The following is a 25,181-nucleotide window of genomic DNA, read 5'->3' as shown; positions in this document are numbered from 1 at the left end:
AATCGTGCAGTGCATGATTCCATTTCTTTTTTTTTTTTTTTTGGCCACACGGCTTGTGGGATCTTAGTTCCCAGACCAGGGATGGAACCGCGCCCCCTGCAGTGGAAGCGCGGAGTCTTAACCACTGGACCGCCAGGGGAAGTCCCTGTGATTCCATTTCTGTGAAACGTCCAGAACAGGCAAATCCAGAGACGGGAAGCAAGTCAGTGGGTCGCTACGGGCTGGGGGAGGGGGATAGGGAGTGACTGCTAACGGGCACAGGGTTGCTTTCTGGGGTGATGGAATGTTCTGGAATTTGACTGTGGTGATGGTTGCACAATACTGTGACTGTACCCAAAACCACCAAGCTCTCCACCTTTAAGAGAGAATTTTATGGGATGTGAATTACATCTCAATTTAAAAAAAAGCAAACACCACGCAGCGTGGTGGCTGGGAGGGCCAGCGTGGAAAGCTGGGAGGGAGCAGGTGGCCACTCTCGGCCGAGCGCTGTGGGCTCTGGACAGCCCCTGTCCGCAGGCTCTCTGGGAGCCAGAGCCTTCCAAACAGGAAATCAACGGTGCAGCCTTGCCAAGGACATCAGAGCTGCCTCCCCCCGCCAACAATTCATAAGCAGTGACATGAAACAGCCCATCCCGGCACATTCCCTGCAGGAGCTGCCCTCAGCAGGCACCTATGCCGGTGTGCACGGCAAGGGTCTGGGACGGCTGACCACAGCCGCTGACTTCTGCTGTCACGGTCCCCCCTGCGCCTCCTCTTACCAGCTCCACTCCATCTCTGGGGACAGCACCCCACCCCAAAGCCCACCAGCACGGCAGGTGGCCCAGGCCTGGGCAAACACCGCGTGGCCTGGATGAGGGGCCACATGGGGCGTGGAACCCTGGACCTGGACACAGGACACGAGGGACCCCCTAAGGGACCCCCAGTGCTGTCTGGGGCCCCGTGCCCTCCTCCACCGAATGCAGGACACCCGTTTGCAGGGGGGAGGAGCCGACCCACTAGGAGCAGTTGAGCCCTGGAATCATCTTCCGGGGACGTGCCCGAGCAGCAGGCACGTTCCCTTTTCTGTTCCATCCCACGTGCACTGGGCTCCCAATGAGCCTTCCCAGAGGACGGTGACTGGCAAGCCTGGGGCCCGCCCAGGAGGCAGGGGTCCCAGGGGAGCAGGGGGCGGGCTGGGCATCGCCCCTAGAGGTCCTTTCTGTTCAATCCATAAATGCTTCTGGCTGCCAGCATTCCCCTGGCACCAGGCTAGTGCAGACAGGTTATAAATACATGGGGGTTCTGGGGAGACCTGCCCCAGGAACTTGGACATGGAGTGAGGTCAAGGGTACTCCGAGGGTGTTGAGTGATGCAGACTGGATCAGCTCAAGGGTGAGCAACGTCACCCCAAGAGAAGTAGGATGGCTTTGGGCTGTTCTAGGCACTTTTTGGAGCCGCAGTGGGTCCACAGTCCTTGTCTGGAGCTGCCCCCTACAAGAGAGGGCCCTTAGCACCTGCTATAGACAGCAGGGACCGCCCGCCACAGGCCAAGGATGACTGGATGAGTGGATGTCTAAGCCAATCATACTCGCTGTCCCAGAAATTCAGAAAAAGCTGGTCCATTTCTGCTGGTGGCTGGAACCAGACGTGCAATCCCGGGAGTGTGGCAGTGGAAGGTAAGTGGGCAGTGAGGGTGGAGCCACGGAAAGAAACATACGAGGGCAGATGCCTGGACTCCATATGGTTGGGCTTCTCAGTGCTGGTCATGAGGCTGGGGGGTTCCCTGACACACCCGTGTCCTTACTATGAGGGGCCCTTGGTGGCTCAAAGTAGCTCGGAGCGTTTCTGTCCCTTTCGGCAGCTCTGTGGTTGGCTTAGCAATGGCTACGCACTCATGTCCTAATCCCTGGAAACTGTATGTTACCTTCCTGGCAAAAGGGCCTTTGCAGACGGGATAACGTTAAAGACCTCTAGCTGGGAAGATTAGTCTGGATTATCTCAGTGGGCCCTAAATGTAATCTCCTGCCTTATCAGAGGGAGACAGAGAGATTACAGACACACAGGAGAGGAGGAGGCGATGAGACCACAGACGCAAAGACTGCAGTGACGCAGCCACAAGCCAAGGAATGCCGGTGGCCGCCAGAAGCCTCAAGAGGCAAAGAACGGATTCTCCCCTAGAGCCTCCGGAAGAAGACTGGCCCTGCGGACACCTTGACTGGCCCAGAGAAACTGATTTCAGACTTCTGGCTTCCGGAACTGAGAGAGAATACGTTTCTGTTGTTTTAAACCACTGAGTCGGTGGGCATTTGTTTCAGTAGCAGCCCCAGGAAGCTCATATAAGTACCGTGACCAGGACGGCACCTTGAACTTGAGAGAGTGAGAGGTCCAACAGAGACTGCGTTGGGAGAAAGGGATTGGGGGCCACGGAACCACAGGAAAAAAAAGAGAGAGGCAACAGCTCACCACTGTCCCAGAGCCTTGGCCACTTTCGGTCCTAACAGCCAACTCTCCCTTGGGTAAATGAAACTTGAAGCATGCCCTAATCTCTCCTAGGCTAGAGTTGGCAAACATTTTTCTGCAAGGGGCCAGAGACAGTAAGTATTTTTGGCTTTGCGGACCATATGACCTCTGTTGCAATTATGCTCAAAAGCAGCCACAGACGGTCTGTAAACCAGTGGGCATGGCTGTGCACCGGCCCAACTAGATTTCTAAAAACAGACAGCCGTCGCTTGCCGACCCTTCTAGACCATTCTTCTCTCTGCCTCTGCTTGCCAAACTGCCATATGGTTTCCACATGGGCCTTTAGGAGGAGAGATGGCATGGACTCATGGACTGTGGGAAAGGGAGAGCCATCTGGCGTCCATCTCAGTCACTCTCACGGTCCTCGGCGTGGGGTCAGCCTCAGGCAGGGGATGACCTTCACTCATTCATTCACTCCATCACTCGCTTCCAATACTGACGGCGGGCTGACTGGGGGCAGGCTGAGGATACACAGAGAAAGCGCTGGCCTCCGATGTCCAGTGCTGAGGTTAAAAACCTGCTCTGGACCAACAATAACGTGTCAGGCTACTTACAAAGGGACATGCTTGGCACTGTTCCTTTCTGCCCTGGAAGACCTTTAAGCGAAATTCATTTGCTCAACAGGTATTTGCTGTCCCCCTACCAGGAGCCAGGCCCTGGCCCAGCTGCTGAGGCCACAGGTGTACACGAGGCCTCATCTGCGCCCCAAAGGCCGGCAGGGAACACAAACACATAAATAATTGCCAATGACGTAGAAAGTGCTGCTCTCAAGGCACATACCGGGAGGCAGACGTGATTAGCCATTCACGTGCTTAGCCGCCAGGGATCTCGGGCAGGGAGAGCAAACCCCAACTGTCAGCCCACGAGGCAAAGGTGCCACCGTGGCACCTTTCCTTGAGCCTCAGGTTCCTTCTTAACGCGTTGCTAGCCGGCAAGCATCTACTTGAGTTACTTTCAACTCCCACTGAGGGGAAGTCAAGTTGCTCGCTAGCCAGGCCCAGCCCAGCCCAGGTGGCGGGGAAGTGACTCAGAGGGCGGGCCCCGCTGACGAGGGCTGGAAACAATCTCAGGGCCTCAGACCCACAGGCCAGGCCCGAGCCATGGTGCTGCTGTAACCCAGATGGAGTAGGACTGCCCTCTGCTCTGGTCACATACACATCTGAGCCCCGTGGGGGACCCTTGCCCCAGACTTTCACTGTAAACAGATGTCATCCACGGGTGGCATCACAACGTGGGCAGCACTACGTCATTCATGGGACAGTTTGCCCAGGGCCAGGCCCTCTACTGGGACCTTCTAACTAATTGGACTGGCCAACATCTGGAGACTAGAGGACTTAGTAACAGCTGTCCCAGAAATGCTGCCTGGCTCAAGGGCAGCCGTGGGGGTCCGAGGGGAGCCCGGGGGCTTACCCAGGTAGTAGAGGCGGTGGGAGTGGGGGCCCGACTCGTCCGTCTTCTGCACAAACTGGAAGTCATGTGGAGCTTTGTTGACGATGAGGCCCGAGTTCTTGCGGCTGCCGTGGATGATGCTCCGGAGCCCGTCCCACGAGTGCTTCTGCACCTGGAAGCGGGAGGCTGGGTCCTCCATCTCGACTGCGTCGCCCCGGTCGGATGTCGGCGCCCCAGTGGCCATCCTCTCCGCCCCCTCGGAATTCAGCGAGAAGCTACGAGGAGGGAGGGACGGGTGGGAAGACAATGAGAAGGTGGGGGGGGCGGTACCTAGGTTCCACTTACAAGCTGCCTCCCATCAGACTCTCCAACTCCCTTGGCAGGGCCCCAGCCCCGTGCAACCTTCCCTGCCCCGCCTAAGTATTTCTCAAATCGTTCCTCTTCTCTCCATCCACGAATCCTGAGATCCAGGCCACCATCACCTCTCAGCTGAATGATCGCAACTGTCTCTCAGCTTGACTGCACATGCACTGCAACTCGGATCCCCTGACCTAAAACCGTTCCTTGTTTTTCCACACCCTCCAGGGTTAAAAACCAGCGCTCCCCACGGCCTTCGATGGTTTCTGCCCTCTGACCTCTGCCAGGCCCTCACATCTCACCCACCTTCATTACTAGGCCTCGGGCAAACTGGCCTTCTCTCAGCTGCCCAAACAGGCCAGACTGCTTCCTGCCCCAGGGCCTTTGCATGTGCTATCCTTTCTGCCTGGAACCCTTTTTTTGCTCTTTCTACTGGACTAACTTCTAATCAGATCTCAGCTTAAGTATCTGTCGGGTCCTCAGGTGAACATCTGTACCAAAACCTGTCTCTCCGTTCACCTTTCACCTGCCACCTGGTTGCCCTGCCCTCCGAGCATTCGTCACAGTGGCTGTTCACGGGTCCCCTTTCTGTCTCCCCCGCGTCTGTCCCGTTCACAGCAGCGTCTCAGCACCTCACACGGCCCCGGCACACAGGAGGCATTCCTCGGAGAGCCACAGCAATCATGGTCTCCCCTACAGCCCGCTGGGAGACACAGTCACTCCCGCACCAAGAAATGAGCGTTAAGCAGTGGGTCTGCAAACCTCCTCACCGGTGCTGTCAGCTTGCTGGCCAGCGGGGGAACCTCTCGTGCCTCACCAGAGGTGCTCAGAGGCCCAGGCAGATATTCGCTGGACATCGGGGGAGCTCCACGTGAGAGGATGGATGTGCAACCCTCCCCCAGAGGCCATCCCACTCTCTCCTCCCCCTCCAGGGGCAGCGGCTGCTGTGCAACGGCTCCCCCCTACCCCCACCCCCGCTGCTCAGCACACTTCTTGACTGAACAGGGCTGGCCAGACAAATATTTGTTTTAGGGAAATCTAAACATGGCCACGGTGACCCGGTTCTGGAAGAGCCAGGGTCGTCTAGCGAGGCCAGCCAACGTGAGTGGGCCGGGCTCGAGTTCCTGCGAGAGCACCGAATGGCTGGAGGCCTCGCCAGACGCTGGGATTCCTCATCCTCTGGGATTAGCGGCTTTGCAGGCACAAGTCTGAGTTCCCTTGCAGGAGGGGACGGCTTTAGAGAAGTCATGGACAGAGCTGGTGCCCCCCCTTCCAGTGGGAGGCTTAAGACTCCCAGAAGGCTTTGCCCCTTGCCAATACGAGACCCTGAAGTGACCACCACAGGACAAAGGACCCCTGCCCGCTCTGAGAGGCAAGGGGAGAAAGAGACACGAGGCGGTTCCCATGGTTCCTGAGCACCCACTGCGGGCTGATTATCAGAGTGCCCTTTCCAACCGCGCCCCCTGCTCAGTCCTCCCTGACCCAGCCGGGCTGGGGAAGAGCGGTGGCGGGGCAACAAGCTGGCGTGTCCTGTCCCCCAGACACTTCAGCTCCTCCCACGGCGGCTTTGAAGACACGGACCACAGGCCATCAGAGCCTGCGGGGCCCTCGGGTCAAATAAAGCAAACCCTGGAAGGACGGAAGCCTTGCCGAGGGGCACGCGTGGCCCGTCCCGGCCTGCCGCAGAGCTGCGGTTCACCTCGAGGGCGGCAGGGGCCACGGGCAGTGCTGGGCAGGGGCCGGGCCAGGACCGGCTGAGCGCTGCAGAGCCCACACGGCCCCAAGCGCTGCTGGCACCAAGCCCAGAAAACCAAGGCAGGGGATGTCCTCTAACCCGCCGAGCCCCCCACCGACTCGGCTGCCACAATTCAAGCCCTGCTCACGGCAAAAGAACAGACCGTGGCCTCCAGGGCTCCCACGGGGAACCCCAGAAGCGGAGAGGCTGGCGGAAGCACTCCCGGAATCTCATGACTTCTTTCCACAGCAAAGAACGATAAAAATGATCTTGCCTCCGATCCGCGCAGAGAGCCCAGGAAGCAAAAACACGATCCAGGAGATGAGAAACGAGATGAAACATCGGGAGAAAGTCCTAGGAATCTTCTAGATGTGGCCAGGCAGCCCGAGCTCCCAGGCTAAGGCTTGCTGCTACACCCCGGCCCTCCGCTCGCCCCTCTCCTCCCCAGACGCAGAGGGAGCCTCGGAGGGGGAACAGGTGAATGCAATGCAGCCCGTAGGGTGCCGGCCCGTCTCATTCAGTGCCAGCTGGGGCTCGGCTTCTTGCCTCAAGAGTTTACACAGCTGGGGAAATCAAAGTGGATTCTAAGCCACTTAGGCCAGGTCCACCCACGCTCTCCTTCTGCCAATCGGTAGGACGCCTCACAGCCCACGATGCCGCCAGTGCACAGCTCGGGACCCGCTGGTGCGGTCACAGTCGAGGCCCGATGGCATTCTGTGATCTGTCTGAGCCAGTGCTTCACGGGCTGGGACCACCCGCCCACAGGGGCACCTGGTGGAGACCCAGGCGGGGCCAGTGATGAGGGAAGCAGATTCTCATAAGGCACAAGGGGAGGGGGGGGCGGGGCCCGCCACACTCCGGAAATGCCTCAGAGTGGCCCTCAGGGAACTCGCGCATGCCTGCGGGTGCGGTTCCCTGGAAGCAGCAGGCCATCCTCTGCCCTATGAAGGCCATATGCCCTGGCACTGCCTGGGCCTTCAGCTTCTTCAAGTCAGTGTGCAGCCCAGCCTGTGCCCACGTGGTACCTAGCGCACAGGAGAGACGAGACTCGGGGTCCCATCACTAACCGACACCCGAATGCACGCACACCACCCGTTTTCAGAGCCCACATCCGGGAAACGAGTGACTGTGCTTAACGTCAGCCCTGTCTCCCAGAACCATCTTCCGTTCCCTTCCTGCCTCCCCGATCCTTGCGCTCCCTAAAAGCAGATGAGCCTGAGGATCAGAAAACTGATAGAGAGGTCGGCTAGGGTGCGGACTTCCTGCGGTCCCTTCAGCCCGCGCCGGGCCCCACACGTGGAACTTACAAGCGCCTGGGCCTTGTGTGGGTGATTACGTTTAATCCTCACTGCAACCCTGGTTAGTGAGTGCTGGGTTCGTCCTCATTTGGACTGGAAAGTAGGCTCAGAGGTCATGTGGTTCGCCCAAAGTCACCCACGAGGAAGGACAGGAGCCCCAGTTTGTTGGACCCCAAAACCCACATCCTGACCATCTGGCCAGGGGTTCTCACCTGCAGCTGATCCCGTTCCCAGGGGACACGGGGTGATGTCTGGGGACATCTGTGGTTGTCGTGACGGGTGGGTGACGCTCCACACCCGACAATGCCAGTGCGGGCACTGAATGACCCAGCCCCAGTGTCAAAAATGCCAAGGCTGAACAACCCCTCCCTAGCCCACGCTGCCACCCACGCAGAACCGCCAGACGCGCACCCTGGGGAAATGCCGAAACGTCGAGGTGGCCAAGGTGCCTTCCCAGACCTAAGACTCTGCTGGAAACTCGGGAACCTCTACCGCGTCTCCACCGACCACGCTCCCACGGCATGCCCCTTACCTTCTCCAACGTCCTGTGTTTGTGTTGTCCAGCCGCACCTTCTTAACCTTCCGCATTAACCACTCGGCTGACCTCTGGGTGGGTGAGCCTGCGAGGGGGGCAGACCGAAGGGCTGCAGCTCTGGCAGTGTGGGGTTGTGGGCCCCCCTCCCCGCTCCCATTCCTCGAGGCCACCCTCCTGTCTGCGGGGAACACCCGATGCCAAGGGCCTCCTCATGAGGCAGACGGTGCAGGCCCTGTCCTGAAACTCGAAGTTCGAACACCTGTCCAGGCGTTTGCCAGAAACCGGGTGGTTCTCCCAAGGTGAGAGTCCCTGAGATGAGAGTTTCAAACGATTCGGGGGCCACCACCCACGGCACTTGTTGGAAATCAAATAAACCCAAATTCCCCACTGTGGTTGCTCCCTGATGGCCTTCCTGACCCCACCTCCTTGACCATGATCTCCAGACACGCTGGCCTTAATCTCCCCTAAACACGCTGACTCAGTCCTACCTCAGGGCCTTTGCACTTACCATTCCCTCTGCCTAGAACACCCTTGCCCTGCTTTTTGTATGATGTGCTTCCTCTTATCCTTTGGGTCCCAGTATCACCTCTTCAGGGGTCTTTCCTGGCATGAAGTCTGAAGTTGCTACCTTGTTATCCCCATCTCAACACCTGGGCCTTTCTGCAAGCACTCATTCTAAAATGGTAGTTCTCAATGGGGGTGATTTTCCCTCTCTCCCCACCCCCCGTCCAGGGGACCCTTGGTGGTGTCTGTAGACAGTTTTGGCTGTTCCCACTGACTGGGGAGTGGTGCCACGGCATCCGGTGGGTGGGGCCAGGGATGCCGCTCATCACCCTACTGTGGCCACGATGGCCCACCCCAGAGAATGATCTGGTCCCAGTGTCCACAGTGCCCAGGGGGGGAAACTCTGTATTCATTGTCTGTGGGAAAGAAATGGAGTTAGATCCTTAGCTCACACTAGACACCAAAATAAATCCCCAATGGTTCAGATGGTATAAATCAGGGTGGCCCCCGGCGTCTGTGAGTTGCCTCCTGTCCCTCCCTCTTGGTTTGTGTGTTTAAATGTGTGCAGCATCCTAGGACCTCTGAGGGTCAGGTGGTCATGGAGCGCAGAGTCTCTTGGGTGCGGTCAGTGAATCCCCTAAGCCAGGGGGTCTTGACAAGGCCTGGTGTTCCCAGGAGACGTTTTTGGTTGTCACGACTGGGAGGCATGCTGCTGGCATCTGGGTGGTGGAGACCAGGGATGCTGCTAAGTCCCCCACAATTAGCAGGATGCCCTTCCCCCACCAGAAAGAATAACCTGGCCCCAAATCTCGCTAGTGCTGAGGCTGAGAAGCCCTCTCTGGGTGTGTGAGCACCCCGCACCAGGAAGTCAGCTCCACGGAGGCAGGCCCCCATCTGTCCTGTTCCTGCTGTGGCCCCGGCACACAGGAAGCACTCAATACAGCAAACGTCTCAGGTTGAATGAACGAGTCCCTGTACTCGCTTGAACACTGAACAAAGTCAAGGGACCCCTGGTTTGGTAGGGACCCCTGGTTTGGTGGGCACCCCACCCCCTTCTTGACGAGACAGGTGTCCTGATGGTTAAAGGAAAAGAAAGCAGCGCCTGGTCCCAGGACAGAGATCCGATGGAAGAAGTGAAGCAAAATGTCACCATAAAGAAGCACTGATTTCACCTCAGTCCAGTGGTGAAAACTGTGGGCTCTGGTGTCAGAGAGGTTTGGGTTCAAATCCTGACTCTGCCACTACTGGGTTATGTGACCTTGGAGAAGCCGCCTAACCTCTCTGTGCTTCAATTTTCCCAGCTACTAAGTGGGACTGCAGGGCTTCCCCTGTGGCACAATGGTTAAGAATCCGCCTGTCAACGCAGGGGACACGGGTTCGAGTCCTGGTCCGGGAAGATCCCACATGCCGCAGAGCAACTAAGCCCGTGTGCCACAACTACTGAGCCTGCACTCTGGAGCCCGTGAGCCACAACTGCTGAGCCCGCATGCCTAGAGCCCGTGCTCCTCAACAAGAGAAGCCACTGCAACAAGAAGCAGTCCCTGCTCGCCGCAACTAGAGAAAGCTCGCGTGCAGCAACAAAGAGCCAACTCAGCCAAAAATAAACAAATTAATAAATAAATTTATTAAAAAAAAAAGTGGGACTGCAGTGCCTACACCTAGGACTACTGTGAGGATTAAGTGAGATGGCACGGGTAAAGCAGCTGACATAGCAGAAACTACGGGCCAGCTAATATTGCCATCTAACCAAGTTACTTAAAATTACACCAAGGGGAGAATTGGACTCAAGTTCCTTTCAGAGCCAGAATCCACACCATTCACAGACTGAGCGCCAGGCACCGTATAAGGTGTGTGTGTGGCGGGGGAGGGGGAGATGCAGCCACACATCCACCAAATCCAGCTGGAATTAGTGCTCCCTCCTTTTTCTCCCCCAGTCCTTCCAGGGCTTCTGTCCGTGGACATCTAGCATACGATGCTAGATAGAAACAAAAGTCTCCAGCAAGAGCACACGAAGCTGCAGCCCCTGGCCTGGGGCCTGGCTAACTGTCCCCAAGACCAGTGACCCCAGGGCTGCAGAAAACCACTTCCTGCCAAATTCTGTATCCAGGAGCAGGCAAATGAATCCCACCAGCACACACCCAGCCTTCCCGGCCACCCCAGCCCAGCACCACTGACCTTCTAAAGGGTCCAGAGAGCCTCCATTCCAGCTGCAGACGTGGGACACAGACCTTGACAGAGTAAATGTCTTATTAACGCTGTGATTTAATGGAGGGACCGGCTAACTACTCATTTTCCTGCCACTCGGAGAGTCCCTGATGGTTGGGCCTGATTTTCTGTACCCACTAGTTCCTAAGGATGCCTCACAGCCCTGAAGCGCTGTATGAACCACACCAGGGAGGAAAGTCCTGCCACGGGGCCCAATTCGCCCAGGATCCAGCAAGGGACGACAGGGATTGGTGGCCACAGGGCACCCCTCCTGGGCTCTAGTCCCAGCTCCTGGAAAGGTTTGTTCTTGCCGCTGAGGCAAGTGACTTCCTCGCGGTGGGGGGGAGGGGGTCAGGGATGGGCTCAAAGAGAACGGGCTACTCCTGAAGGCTCAGCTGCCGCATGGATGGGGAAGTGTCAAGGCTGGTCGGAGCCTCTGTGCGAAGAAGGTGGGTGGCTGGACTGGCCTGGGAGCGAAGCTGAGGGAAGGGGCTGGACCTGTGGGGATGTGGGTGGCGGGGAAGCCGAGCCCTGGGGAGGGGTGAAGGGGTGGAGCAGGTCAAGGAAGTGGTCTCTGGTCTCATATAGATAGCGTGGGTTTGGACGGGGACGGGGAGAAGGTGGGGACCTCCAGAGCCGACAAGGAAGGGAAGGCGTTACTGGGTGAGGCCACCCCCGGAAGGGGTCAGAGCCAGGTGGTCTGGGTAGCAACGGGATGGGAGAGGAGGTCGGGAGAGGCCGGGCGTTGGAAAGGCTGAGAGGTGGCCCTGCCGATGGAGGGAACGGGCGGGGAAGGAGTGAGGAGAGGCCGGGGCGGAGGGGAAACGGAGGCGGGGACTGGAGCAACCGCGAGTCTGGGCAATGGCGGGGCCGGGGTGCGCGGAGGCCGGGACGGAGAGTACCGGGGAGGCCGGTCAGTGGAGGATCCAGAGTCGGGACTGAGGTGGGGCCGGTCAATGGCGGGTTCAGGGTCGCGGCCGAGGCCGGACGGGGCGCGCGGGCTCTGCTCACCGGGGCTCGAGGCCGGCGCGGGGCGAGGGCCGGGCTGGGCAGGGCGTCCCGGGGCCAGCGGCGTCTCAAGCTCGCGGCTCCATGCCCGGGACTGCAGCCCAGGAAGTGGCGGGCGCAGGGTACAGCGGCGGCAGCGGACACGGGACACCCGGCAGCTCAGGCCCCTTTGACCCGGAAGTCGAGCGGCCCAGGCGGCGGCCTGGGATTGGCCACCTCCCGGCCGGCACCAAGGAGTCCGGGGCGCTGGGGAGGGGAACGCGCCAGCACGGCCCCGCGGCAAGTGGGGTGAAACGTCCTAAACGTGGCGTCTTCCTGTGCGAGCAGGGACGTTGGGAGAGGCACCCCCAGTAACTTGGTATTGCCCGGCCTAACCGATAATACTTCTACTAAAGGCTCCTAGAGAAAAACGTGTTCGTCCAAGCGTTGGTGGTATAGTGGTTAGCATAGCTGCCTTCCAAGCAGTTGACCCGGGTTCGATTCCCGGCCAACGCAGGTGTGTTTTACAGCTTTTTCTTAGTTTTACCGTCCACTTAAAACTTTCTCGTCAAACATCGACCTAGAGTTTGTGTTACTTTGCAATAACTTTTTAAATTCCATAATATCTAAAAAAGACTAGAGAAATAAGAAAAAAGAAAAAGGCACCGACGCTGAATTTCTACTGAAATTACTTTGAAGCAAATTTTAAAATTCTACAGTAAAGATGTAGAAATGTTTCTGCTGGGGATCGAACCGGGGACCTTTCTATTGTGAGGAGAACGTGATAACCGCAGCACTAGGGAAACATGTTAGGGTCGCCCTTCTTAAGCTTATCATAAACAATGTTACGGAGATTGTTACATTGTAGCTCCTAAAATGAACATTATTTGTTTCCTTCCTTCACGGTGGTCTGGGCAGCAACTTCCTGAATATCCGCTCTTACTGAATATCCATCACTCTGCTTGATGCAATGGAAGCTGGAAGGAGGAAAATACAGAATAAAAAAAATCCAATAACCCCCTTCGCAACACGCACAAACACACTATTAAAACAATCCAAGAGAGAAACTGCTCTCAGACCCACCCTGAAGCCCAACAATGTTTCATTAGTTCGTCTCATAGATAGATTTTAAACTCTTGCCTGTCTACAAATGTTGACATTGTTGCTTCAGCCCAAACCACTTTCTACAAGAACTTTCTGCAAGACCGCTGAAGGACGCCAGGTGCAGCAAATTGCGAAGTGAAAAGAAAAAAACCAAAACAAGCCGGACATGGAAAGAAGATAATTTAAATGACTTCTCATCTTATAACCCAGAGTTAACTCATTTTGGACCAATCTTTTTTTTTTCTTTCTTTTTTTTTTAAGAGAGATAGTAGAAGGAAGGGAGGTAATGGCAAGGAGTTAGGATCAGATTGCTGTAAAATCTGTTTTGTTTGTTTTTCCCCCTTACAGGGCCAGGATTAGAAGGAGAGTGAGGCAATGACCTCAAGTGCAAAAATTAAGGTGGCTCTAAAAAAACTAAATAATATTTTAATGCATTCTTTTTTTTTTTTTTTTTGTGGTACGCGGGCTTCTCACTGTTGTGGCCTCTCCCGTTGCGGAGCACAGACTCCGGACGCGCAGGCTCAGCGGCCATGGCTCACGGGCCCAGCCGCTCCGCGGCATATGGGATTTTCCCGGCCCGGGGCACGAACCCGCGTGCCCTGCATCGGCAGGCGGACTTTCAACCACTGCGCCACCAGGGAAGCCTGCGTTATTCTAAAATATCAAAATAATGGCAAAAAGCAACCCCATGGTGAACAAAATATCAAAATCTTAAAGCAAGGCAGGTTCTGACAGTGTCTTACCAAGCCATATTGGAGTCTGAGGCAAGAGCAAAAACGTGTGCCCCTCTACATCTGTTTTTTGTTTTGTTTTGTTTTTTTAAATTTATTTACTTGGCTGCATACGGTCTTAGTTGCGTTGCACTGGGCTTAGTTGCCCTGCAGCAACTAAGATCTGCCTTTTAATGGAGACCATGATTTAGGCGTAATTCCCCAAAGGAGAAAAGGTCTGTGACACTTTTCTGGAGAAGTTCTGATACAATAGTGAAACTTTTCTACAGTTAGATGTGAAATAACAATGGTAAACATTTTAAAGGAAACCTTAAAAGTCCATGACTATTTAAAGAAAGTAGGATCTTTTTGCGGGGAGGTGTCTGACCACAGAGCAGGAATCATTGCGGAAGGACAGACATACAGACACAGGACAGGTCCCGCCCCACAGAAGGCAGCATCTTAGTTCCCTAACCAGGTATCAAACCCTTGTTCCCTCTATTGGCAGGCGGATTCTTAACCATTGCATCACCAGGGAAGGCCGGAAGGTGGGGGTCTTAACCACTGGGACACAAGGGAAGTCCCATATGTCTGTTTTTACGCATTTTTAATGGTTATTTTCCCCCAGGACATGGTTGAAAATATTGAAACTTAAAAATAGGTATGTTAGAGGGCTTCCCTGGTGGCACAGTGGTTGAGAGTCCGCCTGCCGATGCAGGGGACACGGGTTCATGCCCCGGTCCGGGAGGATCCCGCATGCCTCTGAGCGCCTAGGACCATGAGCCATGGCCGCTGAGCCTGCGCGTCCGGAGCCTGAGCTCCACAATGGGAGAGGCCACAACAGTGAGAGGCCCGCGTACCGCAAAAAAAAAAAAAAGAAAAAGAAAGAAAAAAAAAGGTATATCAGAACTCACAACATTAAGAACTTATAATTTTACTTTTCTCTTTTTTATAATTTTACTTTTCTGTGTTTAATGGAAGCAAACATATCGATAATATTCTCAACATATGCTTTTGGGGGGAGGAATTAACTACTAAAAATCACGTAAAACATACCAAGAAGCACACAGTTTTCCTTTTGCCTCAGATCCCAATATGGCTCAGCAGGGCACTGTGACCCAGTAATATATCTTGAAGATCTTCTGTTTTAGTTTTCTACTGCTGCTGCGACAAATTACCATAAACACTGGCTGAAAACAACACAAATGTATCATCTGACAGTTCTGGAAGTCAGAAGTCCAAAAAGTGGTCCAAATGGGGCTAAAATCAAGGTGTCCACAGGGCTGCATTCCTTCTGGAGGTGCTGTTCCTTGAGGATCCAGGAGAATCCATTCCTTGCCTTTTCCAGCTTCTAGAGGCTGCCCACACTTCTGGGTTCATGGTCCCACATCACTCCAACTTCTGGTTCTGTTGTCACATTTCTTTCTTTGATTTTGACTCTCTTGTCTCCTTCTTACAAAGACCCCTTTGTTACATCAGACCCACCCAGATAATGCAAAATAATCTACCCATCTCAAAATCTTTAACTTAATCCCACCTGCAAAGTCCCTTGTGCTATGGAAGGGAGCATCTTCACAGGTTCTGGGGAGTAGGATGTGGACATTGTGGGGGGCATTATTCTAGCGACCACACCTTCCCCCCGTCATTAAAAATTCTTCTGTGACATCCTTTTTGACGGCTGCATAGTATTCCATCTATTCATTCATTCATTCATTCAACAAGTATTACTGACACGTACTATGTGAACTGGGGAAAGTGGAGTGGGTAAGGCAGAAGTCAAGCTGACCCAGAGCTGGTGATGAGTGGGCTGATCTGATGGATTTTTTATTTTTTTTATTTTTTGGCTGCGCTGTGGGGCATGCGGGATCTTAGTTCCCTGACCAGGAATCAAACGCAGTCCCCTGCAGTGGAACTGCGGAGTCCTAACCACTGGACTGCCAGCGAATTCCTTCTTTTTTTTTTTTTTCCTGAGGGATATCTGGAAGCTAATGTTGACCAGACTTACCAATTCACCCCTACTAAGAGGGCTGTAATCAAGAAAAACAATAACAGGGAATTCCGTGGCGGTCCACTGGTTAGGACTCTGGGCTTTCACTGCGAGGGCGCGGGTTCAATTCCCTGGCCAGAAATACATACATACATACATATGTACATACAGGAAAAAGAAAAACAATAATAAGTGTTGCTGAGGATGTGGAGAAACTGGACCCTTTGGACTTTGCTGGTGGGAGTGAAAAATGGGGCAGCTGCTGTGGGAAATGGTCTGGCAGTTCCTCAAAAGGTTAAACAATTATCATCTGAGCCAGCAATCCCACTCCTAGGTATCTACCCAAGAAAAGTGAAAACACATCCCTGTAAAAACCTGTACACATATTTTCATAGCAGCATGATTGACAATAGCCAAAACGTGGAAACAACCCAAGGGTCCATCAATGGATGAATGGATACCCAAAATGTGGTCCATCACACATGGAATATTATTCAGCCATAAAAAGGGGAAACGTATTGGTGACTTCATGTTAAGTTCAGCACCTGACCCAACCGCCCCCTCCTCCTGGGAAATACTCAGGTACCCTCCTCTCCTCAGTGGCCCCATTGATTTCCTTCTCTCTCCCTCGTTGGTCCAGGGCTGGGTCCTCAGGTCTTTCCCCTCCTCTCTGGCAGCCTTCTCCTCCTCCACTCCTAGGACGTTAACCCCTTCTATACCCCGATGACACCGAGGCCTCCCCTGAGCTCCAGACTCGGGATCCGACTGCCCCTGGATGTCTGCGCTTGGAGGGCTTGTGGGGGACTCACACTTACCATGGCCCTAACTGAGCTCCTATCTTCCCCAACCTGCTTGCTAAGGACTTAATGTTTGTGTCCCCCTAAAGTTCATATGTTAAACCTAACCCCCTATGTGATGTCTGAGGAGGTGGGGCCTTTGGGAGGTGATTTGCTCATGAGGGTGGAGTTCTCGTGAATGGGATTAGTGCCCTTATAAAAGAGACCCCAGGGAGCTCCCTCACCCCTTCCCCCAATGAGGACACAGCAAGAAGACATCATGTGTGAACCAGGAAGAACACCCTCACCAGACACTGAATCTGCTGTCACCTTGATCTTGGACTTCCAGCAATCCAGAATTGTGAGAAATAAATGTCTCCTGTGTATAAGCCACCCAGTCTATGGTGGTTTGTAACAGTAGCCCAGATGAACTATGAAACTGCTTCTCCCTCCATCTCCTGCCCCAGTAGAGGACAGCTCCTTCCTTCCAGGCACTCAGCCAGAACCTGCTCTCCCACACCCACCCAATCCCTTAGCAAATCCAATTGGCGCTGCTTTCAAAATATACCCAGAATCTGATCACTTCTTCCCTCTTTTTTTTTTTTTTTTTTTTTTGCGGTACGCGGGCCTCTCAGAGCACAGGCTCTGGACGCGCAGGCTAAGCCACCATGGCTCACAGGCCCAGCCGCTCCGTGGCATGTGGGATCCTCCCGGACCGGGGCATGAACCCGTGTCCCCTGCATCGGTAGGCGGACTCTCAATCACTGCGCCACCAGGGAAGTCCCACTTCTTCCCTCTTTGATGGCCATCTCCCTGGTCCTCCCCATCATGGCCCACCTGGACAAATGCAGTCACCTGTTGTTTCCCGCCCACAGCCTGTTGTTTCCCGCAGCAGCCACTGCACCTGTGAGCACCGGACTCAGGTTCCCTCCCCTCCTCTGCCCACAGCCCTCCAGGACTCCCACCTCCTTCGAGGTAAAAGCCCAAATCCTCCCCGAAGCCCACAAGGCTCTGCACGACCTGCCCCATCCCCTCCCTGCCCTCCCCTCCTCCCTCTCTCCCCCTCACTCACTCTACTCCAGACACACAGGCCTCCTGGCTGTTCCTCCAACACACCAGGCACAGTCCTGCCCCAGGGCCTTTGCACGGGCCGTGCCTGCTGGTTTTCCAAGTTATTTCCAGGGCTCACTCCCTCTCCTCCAAGTCTTGGTTTGAATGTTACCTCCTCAGAGGTGACTTCCCTGAGCCCTGCTAACTTTAATCTTCTCCCCCAACCTTGGCACCGATAAATTCAGTCCCTATCAGTTCATTGTTCTTTCAATGACTTATCAGTCTCTGAAATAATCCCATTTGTAGATTTGTTTACTTGTTTCTCCTTTGCCTACCCCACTGGGCTGTGAGCTCCACCAGCTCAGGGTTTTTTGTTGTTTGTTTGAATCTATTTTGTTCTCTACGTGTCATTACGGGCTCGGTAAACATTTGTTGAAATTATGAACAAATGAACAGCTGGCCAGTGGAGAGAAAATGCCTGGGAGTGGGGATGGAGTAATACAGGTGGGCTTCCTGGTGGAGGGGGAGAACCTCTGAAAACATGTTCTCTCCCCCATGAGCCCCATCGAGGCCTGAGAGCTCACTTACCTGCAAAACAAAACAAAAAAAACTTCCTTTAAAATTATCTCTTGTGTCCTTCAAACATACTCAAGGCATCCAGTGCGCTGTGTGATTCCCAGAAAGTCGCTCCCCTTCTCTGAGCCTGTGTTTGCCTGTGTGAGGTCTGGTACATCTTCCTGGGGAGACTACAAACTCAGGTTCCCTGGATAAAAAAGAAGATAATTCTGTCATTCCACTAGGTGGCAGCAGGAGCCCAGACCCCGGGCATCGCACATATCTCCGCCACCCACCCAACATTATCCCCTGACTGCCATCCACCCCATCTTCCCTTCCAGCGCCACTCTGAGCCCCAGACCTCAGCATCTCAGAGTCAGACACCACTAATATCCCCTCCCCCCGCCCCAGTATTTGCAGAAGCACCCGCTTGTCCCGAAGCAGGTGGCCTCAGCAGGCAGCGTTGCTGGCCTGTCCTACCAAAGTGTCTAGCTTTCCAGGAGCCTTCAGGAAGGTTGGGGGGAAGAAAAGGAAGAGGAAAGAAAGAAGGGAAGGGGGTAAGGATTTAATGTTTTCAGTCTGGGAAACATTTCTTGCAAATGCTGGCTGCAACAGATCCCTTTGTATGTCTGGGAATAGCGTGCATAGAATAATGGAAATGCGAGACAATGTCACATTTTAAACTCATTTAGTGCTCCCAACAATCCCGTGATACTGGCGCTATCATCAGCAGCAGCCTCCTTTTAATGGGTGAAGAGACCCAGGCATGGAGAAGTTAGTAACACACTCAAGGAGACACAGAGAGGTTAAATAACTTACCCAAGGTCACACAGCTTATAAGTAGCAGACTAGAGATTCGAAGCCAGATGGTCTTGCTCCAAAGTCCATGGCACAAGACTAGATTGTGTACTACATAGTTGAAATTCAAGGTAATCAAGATAACTAAAAATAAAATAAAAGTCATTGAATCAGAACCAGCCATCGGAACATTGAGCCTGGGCCATACCAGGGTCATTCACGAGTATATTAAGACAGTGTAGCCCAAGAGCTTTCTGGGCTAAAGAACAGAAACAGCCCAATTGTCCACTCACAGCCATAAAATGAATTAGGAGGCCCTTTGTGCTCTGAGCTGGGACAGTTTGGGGAGGTGTATGTCCTACACCACCATTTATCAGAATAATCATGATCCAGAAAGGATACAAATGTATATGAACACAGTCGGGTGTATCCACGGAATACCCCTGGAAGGAATCCAGGAAATGGGCAGCAGGGGTGGCTGGCCATGACCTTTGGGTGAGGCTCCTGGAGGCTGGGGGCTGCGAGCTTGGGCAAGACTGACTTTCTACTCCTCAACTTGTATACAAATTGAGATTCCGTTGTGGAAACCATTCCAAACATACAGAAAAGCTTGTGGGACAGTGGAATCACGGCTCTCATGCAAAAACCTCTTTTCTTCAACAGCTCATTTAAAGAATGGAACCACCCTACCCCGTCCCGGGGAATTCCCAGGCGGTCCAGTGCTTGGGACTCCGCGCTTTCACTGCCCAGGGCATGAGTTGGATCCCTGGTCGGGAACTAGGATCCCGCAAGCCGCGCAGCGCGGCCAAATAAATAAATAAAATAAAATAAAGAGTGGTACCCCGCCCCCCCCGGCGCCCCCGATTTCAGTGGAGTTAGGGAAGGAGGAGAGGGGATGTGCTGATGTAGAAAGACACCCCCCCTCCCCCAGCAACCTCGAGACATTTACAGTTAAAAAGAGCAAACAACAGATGGGTCTCCCCTTTGCATGGGCAGACGCGTGAAAATAGACGTGCTTTGGAAATTGCTAGAATCGAATAGGAGACACCGAGGAAAGTAATTTCTGGCAGTAACTAGACTAGACGGCCTTCTATATAGGTAAAATTCAAGGACATCAAGATAACGAAAAATAAAATAAAAGGCCATCGAATCTTTTTCACAAGGTGGGAGAGAGCCTCGTTGTTCACGGCACACCCTTATGCACTGTTGAATTTTGGTGAGCCACGCGTCATAATTAAAACCCATTAAAATGGTAAGAATATAGGATATTTGCTTTGAGTCTTTTAAAAACAATAAATAAGTCATTTCTGATACAGTTGATGTCCTCTGTGAGCTGGGATCACCTGTTTAATTAAAAATTAATTAAGAAAATCATGATAGTTAACTCCTAGCTAATGAACTGGTTAACTAGTAGTTAAATAATGATAGTTAAGGTGCCAGGTCCTGAACTAGTTGTTTTAATCACTTCTTTATCAGAACCCACAGTTATGGGGGTCGGGACTCCCATTATGCCCATTTTACAGATGGGGAAACTGAGTCTTGGCAATTTAAGTTACACAAAAAGCAGTGTATGGGGGGGAGGGGAGGAAGGGAGGGAGGGAGAGGGGGAGAGAGAGAGGGAGAGAGATTAATTTCATAAACAACCTCGCTCACTCCTTTTTTGCTGTTGAGAAATACTTTTAAACTACTTGTTCCCTGGGTGTTGGAACCACAATGATCATGTTTGAATGAATCAGTTCTTTGACTGATTATCTGGGGAGGTTTGCAGTAGCTGGGAACTCACCTGCTCACCTTATCTTCGCAATTTTGATCGATTTATGAAATGAGGCCTTTTCCTCCGTAGCCCATGTGGAGTCCCCCCGCCAACACACAATCCCTGGTGTTTGGGGGTCCTTAAATTCTATCTCACACACCACCATCACCACAACCATAACTGCAGATAACATTAATCAGAGACCTCGTGGGTGCCCTTCTAACGTATTTCATCCTCTGGCGACGCTGTGAAGTGTGATCATTAATACCATTTTATACATAGGGAAACTGAGGCTGAAAGAGCTGAAGTCACCTGTCAGCCAGCCGGGGAGTGATGATTCTAACCCTGGCATTCTGACTCCGGAACACAAGTCTCGAAACCTGTCCGCAGCTAACCCAGTACCTATAAATATAGAAAGGGCCCTCCTAATCAAGAGATGATGACAAAGTCGGCTTGTTATTTTTTTTATGGGGCTGCAGGAATGGTAGATAAGAGAAGAAGCAGCCCTGGGCTGTTGACAGAAGCTACAGATCAGGGAGTCTGGGCGCGGGGGTGGGGGGCATGCATGGATGAGACTTGCCTCCCTGCCTACTTCCTTCCCCCCATCTCTGCCTCTCACCTCCCTGCATCTCCAGGGCACTTTGCCGTTGAGGGTTATTCTTAGCTCCGCACAATCAAACCGTCACTGTCTGAAGGCTAAATGTGGGGGGAGATGGGAAGTGGCGGGGGGGGGGGGAGGGGGTGCGGTGATGGAGGGACGTGAGAAAGCTTTTCTCATCCCCCATATCTGTCTCCCCCACCCCGACACACACACACACACACACACACACACACACACACACACCCCACTGGAATTTCCCCAGGACTGCGTTTCTGTCTCACTCACTCTTGGCTATCCTGGTAAACTCAGCCTCACTGTGTGACACTGGGCAGGTGGCTTTCCCTCTCTGAGCCTCAACTTCTTCATCTGTGAAATGGGGGTGATAATAATAACGCTCTCTCGTGGAGGGTGATGGGAGGATTAAATAAAATAAAGGCTAACTATGGGGTTGGCACAAAGAAGGTCCTTGATACAGAGCATCCGTGGTGATTTTTATTTGGCCCCAGGGCCCCTCCGGGTGGGGGAACTGGTATGAATCCTGCTGTTGACTGGGAGTGTCATCACATGGACACTTGTCAGTGCCTCAGATCCAACATAGGGATCCTCATCCCTGACGCCGTCTGGAGCCCACCGTGAGAAAGAATCCGCCACCCCATCCGTCGACCGGGCTGGACCACCATGTGACAACTCCCACCGTGAATCTTCAGCTGAATTTTCCAGCTCCTTTACTGTCCTCTCTGTGTGCACCAGGCCTACTCCTCACCCCCACCCCTGACACGGCTGCAGAGGCTAAAGACGGATGTGCCAACGAGCGCAGCTGATGCTTACCGGGCTCCGCCTCTGATGCTGGGCAAGGAGGGCCCTGTGACGACCTCAGTGTTGTCATCTGAAAAATGGGGGTGACCATAGCACCTGCCCCTGGAGTTGTTGCAAGCACTGAATGGCTCACGGCGATGACACGCAGGAAGGGTTTCCCACCGCAGGCCCCCGGTCCCCAGGGTGTCATTGGTGCCCTTTCCCCTGTTGCTCAGCCCAGCCCCCTCCCCAGTTGTGCCCTGACCTGTCCCCACTCAGGCAGGGAAACACCGCCATCTCCAGATTGTCCCTTCAGATGTCTCCTTGTTGTTTCTGCTTTTCCTCAAGCCATGCCCACCTGTCTTAGCCACTGTTCTGTCCACAGTACACAGCCTATTGTGTTCAGGAAATACATTAATTGTGTGAATGAATGAATGAATGTTTCCTGTCTTCCTTCTAGAAGTCTCTTTCCTTTGTTTGAGGAAGTAAGGCCAACTTGCCCATGAGTTGACTACATTCAAAGTTCTTCCCCTAAATTAATTCATCCTCTAAGCTAAGTTCATCCCCTAAGCTACTATATCTTAGTGGTTAGGAACACAGGCACTGGACTCCTGAAGCCTTGGTTCAAATCTCAACCTTGCCCCAGCCTTCTTTTTTTTTTTTTTTTTTTTTTGGCCGTGCTGCATGGCTTGCAGGATCTTAGCTCCCGACCAGGGATCGAATCCATGCCCCTTGCAGTGGGAGTGTGGAATCCTAACCACTGGACACTGGACCACCAGGGAATTCCCTCAACCTTGCCCCTTAATTTCTGTGTGACATCAGATATGCTACTGACCCTCTCGGTGCTTCAAGCCACCATCAAGAGTGGTTTTATGGGACTTCCCTGGCGGCGCAGTGGTTAAGAATCCACCTGCTAATGCATGGGTCACAGCTTCAAGCCCTGGTCCGGGAAGATCCCACATGCCGCGGAGCAACTAAGTCCGTGCGCCACAACTACTGAGCCTGCGCTCTAGAGCCCGCGAGCCACAACTACTGAGCCCACATACCACAACTACTGAAGCCCGCATGTCTACAGCCTGTGCTCGGCAACAAGAGAAGCCACCGCAACGAGAAGCCCGCGCAAGACAACGAAGAGTAGCCCCTGCTCGCCACAACTAGAGAAAGCCCGCGCGCAGCAACGAAGATCCAACACAGCCAAAAAAAAAGAGTGGCTTTATGTCAGGGTTAATCTATGTGAGGGGAGGTGTGCCCAGTCTGGTGGGCCCAGAGCCCTTTGCTAGATTCACAAACCATGACCTTGAATTTGGGGGGTGGAGTGGAGATTCCATTAAGGAATGGGGCCCACTGGTGTCTCCAGGACATGGGGGAGGGTCGCCGATCTGAGCAGGCTGCTGCCCCCGCCTCCAAGTTGCGGCGGAGACAGGTGGGCACCAGTTCCTGGGGACCAACGCTATAACCATTTCCTAGATGGCAAAACTGAGGCTTGGAGGGCCTTTCTGTTTTCCGGCCCTCTCCTGGCTGGGGGAGGGGAGAGGAACTGGGCCGCTGGGGGAGGATGGAAGCGGGGCCGGGGGTGCGGGTGAGACAAAGCAGGGTTGGGGGCCATTTATTAGCTCTAATCGCTGTCTCCCCGGATGAATTAGACCAAATTACAGCAGCCCGCCCTTAAGGACAGCGGGCTCCCAGCACTGTCTGCGGGAGCGAGCAGGCGGCGGTGGGGAGCGCTGGGGGGGCCTCCTCTCGACAATGAAGCCCCCCAATTAGCCAGGCAGGGAGGCGGGAGAGCTGCAGCCCGGCCCCACCTCACAGGGCTGTGCAGAGTCCCAATGAATTCAGCTCCACGAAAGCCAATTAAAGTCGGCAGGGGGCCCAGTGGGCTGAGGAAGGAGGAGGGAAGAAGTGGGGGAGGGGAGGGGACCACGTGATCCAGGGTCGGGGCACCTAGGCTAGGGCTCCCAGGCCCATGGGGACCTGTACCAGTGGGGGCAGCTGAAACCCCCCAAAGCACAGAAGGGGCTGAGTTCTGTCCATCGCCATGTCTGTTTCCCCCAGACCTGATTAGGAAGACGGAGATTCACACACACACACACACACACACACACACACACACACACACACACACACACACACACGCCCCTGTGCCACTCAGAACCTGACTGGCGGCCAGCTTTCCTTGGTAAACCAGGGTCAGCTGGTCAGTCCCTTTGGCCATCTACTCGTGGGGTCCAGGGTCCACTCCTCCAGGTTGGGGGGTGGCGGTGGGAAGGACTCTCCCAGGGGGAAGCAGGCCAGGCCTCCTGGAAGCCTTCCAGGATTGCCGCAGGCCCTCTCTGGGGAGTCCTCAATCCCAGGTGCCCCACCCCTCTTGGAGCTTTCCCCCTCTTGGAGCCCACCTCTGAGACCCCCTCACCTTTGGAGCCCCCTCCCCTTCGCTGAGCCACTCTCTGACTTTGCTCCCTCTCTGTGAGTCCCCTTCCCCACTCGGAGCCCCCTCTCCTCCCTGAGCCCCTTCCCCCCTTCCTCCTCCTCTTGAGCACCCCCCACCCCCAGCCTGCCTCCCTGGGGACCTGGGGATGGAAGTCCTCAGCTGGGCCTGACTTGAGAGGCCCCATGATTCTTCCTTGGCCAGGTTTTTGGGGTTTGGGGGGAAGGGGGCTCCCATCCATTTCCCCTTCTCAGTGTCAGAGCAGGCTGCTTGTGGTTCTGCAGTCCACACTGGGTGGGTGAGATGGGGTGGAGGCTGTCATTTGGGACCACAGGGTGACTGTCAGCCGTGGGTGGGTCCACTTCTACGTGAATGATGGCGTGCAAGGCGTCAGCCGCTGCCATGGTGACCCCACCCCCAGGAGCTGCCTTCTATACCAACACACGCCCCTTCACCCACAGCACTGGCTGCCAGGGAGACACAGAGACAGAGACTCAATGACAAGAGACAGAGAATCATGGGAAAAAGCTGGGAGACCCGGGATGGGGGAGAGAGAGAGGGAGAGAGGATGCTAAGGCCAAAGAGCTGCATCCACGCGGGGCTCTCCCTCACGCTCAGCTCACGTGCACACACGCTGGTGCGTCGCAGCCCCCTCTCACCATGCTCCACGCTCAGGTGCCTGGGTTTGGGGTCTTGCCGCTTTCTCCCCTGCCCCCACTGGCATCGGTGCCTGTCGATCTCATCAGTGGTCCCCAGCCATGCACATATAGGAAGCTCCTGCTAGGAACATCAGCTCTTCTGTTTGTCTCCAATGATCGCTTTACCTTTATGCCTATTTCTCTCTCTTTCTCTGCACTCTCTCTCCGTCTCTGCTTCTTTTTGTCTTTCTCTCTGCCTTCGTTTGTTTGTTTTTGGCTGTGCACCGCGCGGCATGAAGGACCTTAGTTCCCTGACCAGGGATCGAACCCCCTGGACCAGGGATCCCTCCTGGACCAGGGATCGAGCCCTCGCCCCCTGCAGTGAAAGCGCAGAGTCCTAACCACTGGACCACCAGGGAAGTCCCTCTTTCTCTCTGTCTTTTTACTCCTACCCTACCTCTGTCTCTCCCCATCTCTGGC

General features: G+C 54.3%; 2 protein-coding genes and 1 pseudogene across 9 annotated transcripts in view; all 3 read right to left on the bottom strand.

Moving 5' to 3' along the window:
• Window positions 1–11,805, bottom strand: part of DPP9 (dipeptidyl peptidase 9) — a 41,285-nt gene extending 29,480 nt beyond the window's left edge. For 6 of the 7 annotated variants that reach the window (XM_079916284.1, XM_079916282.1, XM_079916285.1 and 3 more), the window contains exons 1-4: window positions 11,534–11,805; window positions 10,493–10,545; window positions 7,811–7,898; window positions 3,910–4,163 (exon numbers count right to left, since the gene is read on the bottom strand). In XM_079916284.1, coding sequence (XP_079772410.1) covers window positions 3,910–4,163; window positions 7,811–7,866 — 310 coding nt within the window. In that variant the 5' untranslated portion in view covers window positions 7,867–7,898; window positions 10,493–10,545; window positions 11,534–11,805. Of the gene's footprint in view, window positions 1–3,909; window positions 4,164–7,810; window positions 7,973–10,492; window positions 10,546–11,533 lie in introns of those variants that run through there. The other variant, XM_079916283.1, reaches the window with a different exon arrangement.
• On the bottom strand, window positions 11,530–12,021 carry LOC307184977 (annotated as a pseudogene). Its single transcript has one exon. The product of its transcript is annotated as an uncharacterized misc_RNA (transcript).
• Window positions 12,022–12,257: 236 nt separating this feature from the next.
• TICAM1 (TIR domain containing adaptor molecule 1) overlaps window positions 12,258–25,181 on the bottom strand; it is a 113,329-nt gene continuing 100,405 nt past the window's right edge. Inside the window, exons 3-5 of the transcript XR_013827711.1 lie at window positions 18,511–18,633; window positions 17,725–17,899; window positions 12,258–12,486 (exon numbers count right to left, since the gene is read on the bottom strand). The gene's annotated coding sequence lies outside the window, so the exon portion shown is untranslated. The remainder of the gene's footprint in view (window positions 12,487–17,724; window positions 17,900–18,510; window positions 18,634–25,181) is intronic.

The sequence above is a fragment of the Stenella coeruleoalba genome (assembly GCF_951394435.1).
Source record: "Stenella coeruleoalba genome assembly, chromosome: 3".
Lineage (NCBI taxonomy): Eukaryota > Metazoa > Chordata > Mammalia > Artiodactyla > Delphinidae > Stenella > Stenella coeruleoalba.
The sequence above is the reverse complement of the archived record's forward strand: the minus strand, read 5'-3'. Positions and strand labels throughout refer to the sequence as shown.